This window comes from Carex rostrata, chromosome 21, assembly GCF_964058835.1.
Source record: "Carex rostrata chromosome 21, lpCarRost1.2, whole genome shotgun sequence".
In the NCBI taxonomy this organism is placed as follows: domain Eukaryota; kingdom Viridiplantae; phylum Streptophyta; class Magnoliopsida; order Poales; family Cyperaceae; genus Carex; species Carex rostrata.
This window is the reverse complement of record NC_135938.1, coordinates 3,976,345-3,986,750: the sequence shown is the minus strand read 5'-3', so window position 1 is coordinate 3,986,750 and position 10,406 is coordinate 3,976,345. Positions and strand designations below refer to the sequence as shown.

General features: G+C 34.1%; 2 protein-coding genes across 2 annotated transcripts; both read left to right on the top strand.

Moving 5' to 3' along the window:
* Positions 1–1,453: 1,453 nt before the first annotated feature.
* WRKY49 (WRKY DNA-binding protein 49) lies at positions 1,454–4,978 on the top strand. The gene is made up of 3 exons (XM_078323295.1): positions 1,454–1,816; positions 1,964–2,107; positions 4,263–4,978. The coding sequence occupies exons 1-3, from the start codon at positions 1,554–1,556 to the stop codon at positions 4,810–4,812; spliced, it is 957 nt and encodes a 318-aa protein (XP_078179421.1). The 5' UTR covers positions 1,454–1,553; the 3' UTR covers positions 4,813–4,978.
* Positions 4,979–5,484: 506 nt separating this feature from the next.
* On the top strand, positions 5,485–9,138 carry LOC144573207 (protein FIZZY-RELATED 3-like). Its single transcript, XM_078322919.1, has 10 exons — positions 5,485–6,066; positions 6,282–6,404; positions 6,499–6,603; positions 7,040–7,219; positions 7,488–7,550; positions 7,651–7,848; positions 8,408–8,509; positions 8,596–8,658; positions 8,749–8,817; positions 8,918–9,138. Exons 1-10 carry the CDS (start codon positions 5,620–5,622, stop codon positions 8,969–8,971), a joined length of 1,404 nt encoding a protein of 467 aa, XP_078179045.1. The 5' UTR covers positions 5,485–5,619; the 3' UTR covers positions 8,972–9,138.
* The last annotated feature ends 1,268 nt before the right edge of the window (positions 9,139–10,406 follow it).

Here is a 10,406-nt window from a genome sequence, read left to right as displayed (position 1 = left end):
GAAGGATAAACCTCAGCACCTCATTGTAGCAAAAATCAAAATGACTAAAATGCCCTCGGGTAATGCTTAACCTACTCCAAATCTTTAGTTGAACCCTTTTGGTTGTGTCTTTTAGTTAGAGAAAGAAATTTTGGGACTAGCTAGGGCTTGTAGTGGTATATTGAAATAGGTAGAGAAACTGTCTTCATGCTTTCATTATTTAGGGTTTTAATAGGAGCATTCCAGGATCTTCTTAGTAGAATAGGGTTCTGATTAGGTACGTAGGAAGGCTAAATTAAACAATAAGGCCAATTTTTCTGTTTTACCCTATTAAAATCTTGTAGGAACAGAAATATCATGCGCATAACCCCAATAATTAAATGAAATATTATATGGAAAACAATCTCTATACTAGAGACATATATATGTTGAAAGGATCCGAGTAGCTGGGAGGAGTTCGATGGGCATCGGATTAAATTCAGTCCGATGTATATACAGTCGGAGTCGTTCGATTAGTATAATGATTCGAACAGACAACTTTAAGATTTTGGTCTGATATCTAGTCAGTGCCGTATGATAGAAATCAAAATTCGTGCACACTTGATCCGCACGACTCTTGAAGTTGTCCACCCGAATCTTATGCTAATTGAACAACTCTGATCGTACATCAAAATGAATTTAATCTCTAATATGCACATCGATCATACCACTTCTGCGATTCCATGTTGAAAACAATTATAGATAGGCATAAAATTACTTTTTTCATATTGTGATTTCATATATGAGATGTAGATACTCTCATTTTTAATCAAACGGGTTTATATATATATATATATATATTTGCACGTATATATTATACAAAAATTTTATAGGGGCCTTGCAGAAAATTCATTAAATATATATATTCTATGTGATTGAGACCCTTTCTAGTTTGTACCTATGTTAGTGTGGTGGTTGATTAGAAAGAGACCCACATCCATTGCCTTAATCAATACTGTAGCTAAGGGAATGTTCCTTCAAATGGAACTTATCACTTAACCACACAACAATTTTTTTGTATTTTATGCCCTTCAATGTTTATTAAATTTGGTTGATAAGATGGGATTCTCAAACCATTAATAATCAAACAACACATTAAAAGCCCCATGCTTAAAAAGCTGCAAGTATTAGTTGAGAGAGGGTCCATCCAAATTATACTTTAGTTGTTGACAATTGCATTAGTTGAAATAATTTTGAATACCTTGGGATAGCTATACTGATATGGGTCAGGTGCTCTTAGTTCAACTTAAAAGGTAACATACATAGGGTTTTAGAAACCCTAGCTCAATAAAGAAAGTTAGAAACTGCAAGATTAATTTTCTTCAGTAGGGGAAAAACAATTTGCAATGAGGGGCATTTTGGTCTTTAAAAATGGTAAAAGTTATATTAGCCTTCAGCGCCCCCTTTAAAAGGGCATATAGTGCACAAGTCACATAGGCAATCTCCAAAAGCTTTCATCATAAGCAAATTCTATCTTCATATCCTATAATACCTTCTACTTCTAACGTAAACATTTTTTCTTTCGAAATCTCATCATGACCGCCGAATTGGACGGGAGAGATTCTAATTGGCATCAATACTTTGGGGAGGATCTCCTAAAGGAATTGCTAGAGAAATCACAACCAAAGTTCTTCCCTTCTCATTGTACAGATTCCGACCTAAACTCTCGCCAAGAATCAATGGTGAACAAGCTTATCTCAACTGTGTATTCAGGCCCGACAATCGGTGACATAGAGAGTGCTTTATCATTAACCGGTCGGATTAACGAAAATGAGAGATGGAACAATTCTAGACCAATGTACGTAGTTGCACCGCTCGTATATATCTTTCTCTCTAAATATATATATGTTGTTAATTTTATCAGTGAATTAAAGCTTGGTATGTAGCATATATACCTAACAATTGAGAATTTACTGTAATTATTAAATTTTTTTTGTTGGTGCAGCCTTTCTTTACCAGAGAAGGGATTGGGTAAAATAGAGAACAAGTATACAATAAAAATCAAGGCTTGTGGAAATGGGCTAACAGATGATGGCTACAAATGGAGGAAGTATGGGCAAAAGGCAATAAAAAATAGCCCCAATCCAAGGTTAAATTTAATTTACATATAGTACTTGACATTTTCTTTGTTATCTATTTAGAATATTATTGTACTTTTTTCTTTAAAGTGATGAGACAAGCGATATGGGGTTGTTTAGGCCTATAAGGAATAAGGTCAGCATTAATTAAATTTGTTGTCTCAATTCATTGATGACAATTCTCAACTTAGTAAGAGAGAAGCAAACGACGAAGCTTGGTGTATATATATAATTAATTAATTGGTTGTACAACTTTAAAATGTTGAAAGTTTATCATATATTAATATATACACACGTTGGATGTATGGGTTTATATAGATAAATGTAAAAAGTACATATGTTTTACTATAACAATTAAAGCAAGGTATTGTATTGTTATTATCATCATCACTATGTATAATCAGGAGCGGAGCCAGACATTCAAACTATGAAAGTTAAACGTGAATGAAAATCAATCATATAAAATTTTCATGCGCTGCGAATAAGAATCAATTTTACATTATTCATAATTTTACTCTGAACTATACATAAATTGTCTATAAATATATAATTTTTGAAATAAAGTGAGGGTCAGATGACCCCATTCATATAGTGTAACTCCGCCTCTACATAATGATCGTTATTTATTTATTTATTTATTTTGAAAGACAATGGTTAGTTTAATTATCACTATGACTAACTGCCATTATTGTTTCCATTTTACCATGGGAAACTTTCTAGAATCTCCACGAGATTGGTTAGTTTACATACTGTACGCAAGGGTACTGTATGGATATATATATATATATATATATATATATATATATATATATATATATATATATATATATATATATATATATATATATATATATATATATATATATATATATATATATATATATATATATATATATATATATATATATATATATATATATATATATATATATATATATATATATATATATATATAGAGTACGGCTAACGCGCTTCCTCTAGCATATGGGCCGAAATGCTTCCGGTGGAAATTTGAAATTTCAAAATCCAAAAAGTCGATCTGAACCGTTCATCTCTTTCTCCATATCAATATCTGCTTGGAGACCAAATTTTACATTTTTCTGAATTTTTTTACTATTTATTAAGCCACTTTGAAAATCGCTGATCCAACGGTGGCTTAACAAAACAGTAAAACCATTGGATCAGCGATTTTCAAAGTGGCTTAATAAATAGTAAAAAATTTCAGAAAAATGTAAAATTTGGTCTCCAAGCAGATATTAATATGGAGAAGAAGATGAACGGTTCAGATCGACTTTTTGGATTTTGAAATTTCAAATTTCCACCGGAAGCATTTCGGCCCATATGCTAGAGGAAGCGCGTTAGCCGTACTCTATATATATATATATATATATATATATATATAAGCACGCAAATTAATAAACTCCAATGTTTAAAAACTATTTTTTTTTTTTCATATATTCAAATACAAGGTATGCTCCTCCCCAGCCCAATACGTTAAAAATAGAAGAAGAAGAAGAAAAAATGGCCTAGAAACAATAAATTAACATCTTCTTAATTTGGCATGTTACCGCCATTTTTTTTCTCACATTTAAGGGCTCCAAAAAAAAGGATAAAGAAGATGTGAAAAACAGCAGTACTATTCCAATAATGCAAAGATTTTTGCTTTAGTGCAAATGTATTACCAAGGTTCTATTCCAATAGTGCAAAGATTTTTGTACAAGTGCAAATTTAATAAAGGGCACGTACTATTGATTCTATTTGGAATATTGGGCCCATTTCACCTCTTTCTCTCTCTAGAAATTAAGAACCTAGTTTTTGCATGGGTCAAATAAATGCCCCCACAACCCCCTTGAAACAGACTGCTTTCTTTTCCCAATTCCACTGTACTTTCCTTCTTATTATTAATTCCTTTCTCATAATAAAAAAATTGTTGTTTTTAGCTACAATTTTAGTTCCATAGTATTTATATACTTGGAAATAAAATAAGAATCAGTGTAGAATTGTAGATCCTCTAGTCCAAGTACCAAATAATTTTTTCCCTACTCCCCTGCTGACAAAGCAGACACAAAGACTTAAGTGGTTAAATTTGTATAATTCCTGTACACAAATGTGAATCAAATCAACAGGCTATCTAATAACCAAACTTTTTTTCTTAAAAAACTGTAGGAGTTACTACAGGTGCACAAATCCAAGGTGCAACGCAAAGAAGCATGTCGAGAAATCGATAGAAGATCCCGATACGTTGATTGTGACGTATGAAGGCCTTCATCTCCACTATACATACTCACACTTCCTTCTATCACGGCCCAACGATACGCCCACATCAGCCATGAATCAATCTAAAAAGCACAAAACTAACTCCGATGACCCCGAGCCGCAAACCTTAGAAAGCCCGATGCAAAGCCCATTAGCGACATCATATGACCCTTTTGAAGGAATTACAAACAATCAAGGAATGGATATTGGCAATCAGGACCAAGCTCAAGTTGGAGTCCAAGCCCAGGCACAAAATGGGCTTGTTGGAGATGAAGATAATAATGCACATGGACTTCTCGAAGACGTTGTACCGTTTCAAGTCAGAAGGCCGTGTAGCTCGGCGACCTCATCTTCATACGACCTTTATTCACCGGAAGTATCGTCGCCTTCAGATTCTATACTTTCTTGGGCTCCTCATGATTATACTACAGATATGAGTGTTCTCTCTAGTTTAATGTGAGTTGAAGAAGAAAATAGAAATTGTAGAGAGAGAGAGAGATGTAGTGCTAGTATGGATTGAATAGTACTAAAGTATTTTAATATTGTAAGGTATTACTATATTTTTATACATAAAAAAAATTAGCTGGGTCTTGTTACACAGCAAATATATTTTACCCTTTGCAAAATCGTTGTTCTCGCTGCACATACATACAATTACAATTTTACTTTTGGGCTTCGAAAAACAAAACAAAATATAAAAAGCCCTTGAAATTTTAAGGTATTGGCCTGTTTGTTTTCAAAGCAAATTAAAAAGTACAATTCACTTAAAATAGGCTGTAAGCCTATAATAGGCCTTTTCAAGCCCAACACGGAAATTGCATGTGCGGGCCCACAATTTCAAACCACGTCAAGCCCCAACGGCTACTCTGTGTCATGCTCCTGGTTCGACCCACCCCCGTCTCCTTTCCGCTTTCTATATCAACCCGGTGCACGGATGTGAATTTGAACCTCATATTTATGGAATCCGTTCTGATGCACCATTCAGACTCCAGGTTCAGCTAGCAAATTAGATACTTTCCTCTTTCGTTTAGTTGAGTTCCTCTTAATTCTTTTCGACCGTTGGAAATTCCTACTTCCTAGAATCCCAGTGCCGCTCCCTTTCTCTCTCTCTCTCTCTCTGAACGCAAAGAGAGAAATATCAGGTCTAGGTTTATTTATCTCAATCAAGCAAGGAAAACCTAGAAGCGAGGGAACTAAAGATTGGATTTTGTCTTTCTTTCTCGATTCAAGAAAAGCGGGGGAAAAGATTGACACACCTCCGATCAAAATGGATTCCACAAAGAAGACCAAATTAAACCTCCCAGTAGGCATGCAATCCAGCCTCCGTATCGACCCGGTTCCAATTCATTTCACGCCCCCACCCAAAATCACTTCTCCATCCAAAACAACATACAGCGACCGGTTCATCCCCTGTCGATCCAGTTCACGGCTTCAAAATTTCAATTTAGTGGAGAAACCCTCTCCGAAAAAAGAGGGAAGCAATGAGGCCTACTTGAGACTGTTACGGTCAGAGATGTTTGGGACCGAAGTAGGTACGGGTTCACCCTGTTCGCCAGTTAGCCCTAGTAAGATCTTCAGGTACAAGACAGAGCACCCTTCCCCTGCCTCTCCCTTAGCTGGTCTTGGGTCGGGACAGGATTTTGGAAGCAATGGGTTGGGAGAAGTGTCGACACCAACTAAGGCTCCCAGGAAGATACCCAAATCACCTCACAAAGTAATTTCAATATTCCAATCCCTTGTTTATTATTCTTTCACAACTTAATTATTTGCCATAATCCTGTGAAAATTAACCAATTGAGACCAGCATACAGCTACATACCATACTATGGTTCTATTCCAACAGTTGAGAAGTAGTGAGAATTGACCTGGGTTTTTTATATGAAATAAAATACGAGGTAATTAATGCAGTTATTTGTTAAAAAAATGTAGGTATTGGATGCACCATCTCTACAAGACGATTTCTACCTCAATTTGGTTGATTGGTCATCTCAGAATTTACTGGCCGTTGGATTGGGCACCAGTGTCTATTTATGGTCGGCATCCACCAGCAAGGTCTCTCTCTCTCTCTCTCTATCTCTGTGACACACACACACACAAATTTGCTCCTTGTTATGTAAGTATAATAATTTGTGGTTTCCTTTCTTAGGTTACAAAATTGTGTGATCTGGGCTCAAGAGATGGTGTTTGTGCAGTACAGTGGACAAGGGAGGGGTCATACCTTGCCATTGGTACAGGTCGTGGAGAAGTGCAGGTACATTAACACATGCACAACCAATGTTTAACCAGCGAACACTATCTGTTTGTTGAAATTCCTAACTGAAGCTCATATCTGTTTGCTGAAATGCGTGTCTTTGGCTTCAAATAAGTAAAACAGCCTGGCCATTGAACATTGATTCATAAAATTTGCATTTCAAGTTTTCATAATGAGAAACACCAACTGAAGCTTACATACTGTGCAATTTGCAAATATGCTGATCTAGTGCAGTTCTAGATAAGAACACAATTACAAATATCAATTCAAATTATTTGATATGAATTTGTGTCATAGGCCTTTTGATACTCGTGATGCACTGTTTCTATTACTTACAACGGTAATTGGTGAATGCACATGATATATTTGTTAAAAGCCCAACTGAATCCTTTATTATTAATGTGTACACACAACTGGTTGTTCATATGTCTGACAGATATGGGACAGCACAAAATGTAAGAGGATTAGAAATTTCTCAGGCCATCAGACTAGAGCAGGTGTGCTTGCTTGGAGCTCATGCATCTTATCTTCTGGAAGCAGAGACAAGAACATTTTGCAACATGACATACGCGTACCGACTGATTTCATAAGCACATTTGCTGGCCACAGATCTGAGGTAGGTGAAAACATGTGATGCCAGTCAACATTATAAATTTATAAAATACTTGTGTTATAATACAACTGCAGTACCTGTATTTGGCACATCTTTGGTGATACTATAATTTTGTACTGCTGTAATTATTGGCATCTGCTGCCATTACTATGACGCGCAGCTCTTTCATTCACCATCTGGTTTTGACCGTACAGTTGTTGTAAAAAAATGGCACATCTGCAAGCCTGGATATTTTTTTTCTTCTTATGAACAATATGAATATCTTGGTTAGGTGTGTGGACTGAAGTGGTCACATGACGACCGTGAATTGGCTTCAGGTGGAAATGATAACCAGGTATAGTAAAAAGTTCTTCTAAATCCTTATATCGTTTTGCCAACTAATTAAATTTGCTGCATTCAAAGAATTTTAATCATGTTTTAACCAATTGAAACAGCTATTAGTCTGGAATCAGAGGTCAACCCAGCAGCCGATCCTGCGTCTGACAGAACACACAGCAGCAGTAAAAGCCATTGCATGGTCACCACATCAGCATGGGCTTCTTGCATCAGGAGGTGGCACAGCAGATCGATGCATCCGATTTTGGAATACAGCTAATGGAAAAATGCTCAATTCAATTGACACTGGAAGCCAGGTTTGCTTTTTCTTCAAGTACCTAAAATCAATTATTTGACTTTTTTCCAGCATGCAAGATATAATAATAGCCAATATTGTTTTATCCTTGAGACAAGAATTTTTCTTTCCATATGTACTAATACAACTAAAATATTAGACAAGTGTGTGTGTGTGTGTTTTGGAGAACCAGACCAGAGATGGTCACAATTCAGGCCCTACATGTAATAATTCTTTCTTTATAATCCCTTAAATTAAACTAAAATAAGCCCGGTAGAATTGTGCATAGTGTGCCTGCTGGTAGGTCCTACAATATGAAGTGATTTGATTGCTAGAATACAAATTCTCATTGGCAAACTTAATATATTTTCTGATGGTTTGTTTAACATTAGTTTAAAAAACTTAAAGCAACATGCTTGTTGAGATATGTGAATAAACCAGAAAAAAATGCTCTTGTTGTTTGCAAATATGAGAAAATGTTGGGTGTTATTTCCAAATACAGTAAATGTGTAACTTTTCTTTGTTTTTAACAAAAATTTTACTGAAAACTTATTCTTAAGTGAAATTTGGCACATATTTAGGTGTGCAATCTGGCTTGGTGCAAGAATGCAAATGAGCTAGTTAGTACTCATGGATACTCTCAGAACCAAATCATGGTGTGGAAGTATCCTTCTATGTCAAAGGTATAGTTCATACCAAATTCTCAGAATGATCATTAAAAAAAAAGCATTTTTATGGAGAATCTAATTTTCTTTAAAAAAAAATTTAGATAGCAACTCTGACGGGTCACAGCTATCGGGTACTCTATCTTGCCGCATCTCCAGATGGCCAGGTACTAATTCTATCTCTGAGGACCCTTTTGCAAAAAATTCTACAGATGGATAAAAAAATAATCTGACAAATGTGTTTTATTTTTTTCTAGACTATAGTAACCGGTGCAGGAGATGAAACCCTAAGATTTTGGAACATATTTCCTACTGCCAAAACTTCAGTAAGATTTTTCTTTGTTTTATTGAGGTGTTGTGAATGCAAATTATACTATTTTTCTGTTGTATTTGTACTGAGAATTTCCCCACTGTTTATATTTTCAGACTCCAGTTCGTGATACTGGTATATTTTCCATGGGGCGGACCCACATACGCTGAGATAAATCTTACGTGGAAGATTTTTATGCACTAATTAATTAATTAACTAATAATTTGTGTGAGTTGATTGTTTTATTCATTTGTTGGATTGAATAGTGTAAATGATAGAAAAATGACAGGAAATTGGGAACATGTTGTGAATGGTATTTTACTAATTAAACTTTATGCGACATTTTTAGAATAGCGTTTAAACTCTGAGAATTTTTTTTTTTAATCATTGTTTTTTTTTAATTGGTTGTGCTATAATTGAGTAAGTTAAGCTATGCATAAGGCATATTGGTCCATAATATATATCAATATTTTCATTTTTTTTATGCGACATTTGCATACTAAATTTTGTGTTTTCTTTAAAAAAAAGAAGAAGTTACTATTTGTTTTAGATAGGTAAACAATTACAATCTATTGACAATGATTTATCTTGACAACTGATGACAACAACATTCCAAACTCTATTCCACGTGTACAGTTTTTGTTTGATTTACTAAGATATTGAACAATTTAAGAGGAGATTAAGACAAGAAGAGAGAAGATTAAAAAAAAAAAAAAAAAAAAAACATTTCATATATTATCAAGAGCTTAAAGAAGAGGATGACATGCCATCTCTTCTTATAAACAGAGAAAAATTAAAAATCCAACTTAGAAACTAACAACACATAATAATAATTATTTCTTGAAAACTCTAACATAATTAAAATGACATGAAAAATATAAATAATCAAACTTAACAAATAGTAATATAATAAGTCTCATAAAAAATATAACATAATTTAATAGGACAGTGATAATTAACCCCGCAAAACCAACCACGCAATTAACCCCGCACAAAATGCAAAAAAACTCCAGCTGTCATTTTTTTTTCATAAGGTATTAATACTTACGTACAGCAGTATTTATCTCGAAGAACGAAAATATTTATCCCTAAGCACGAAAGTATTTAGGGGACCATGCACATTTTTTTCATGGAGGGTGGGGGGAATCTCAAATCACATGGGGGACCATGCACATTTTTAGATGTGGGTTTTTTTTTTATCTCATTTCAATTTCGTCCATATTTCTCACGATCTATGAGAAATTTTGCGAATCTAAAACCACGAACGTTTTTTACGTAATTTTCTCTTTCAAATGAGATCCATGATGATATACTTTCGAGCAAGTCGTTACAAAAGTATTTATCCCTCATCGTGCAAGTATTTATACTTATACTTGAAAGTATTTTTTTGCATATAATACTTATTATAATACTTGATATTAATACTTTCATATGTCAGTATAAATACTTATAATACATGATATTAATACTTTCATATATCAGTATAAATACTTATAATACTTGATATTAATACTTTCATATATCAGTATAAATACTTATAATAATTGATAGTAATACTTTCATATGTCTGTGTAGGTATAAATACTTGCACGATGAGGGATAAAT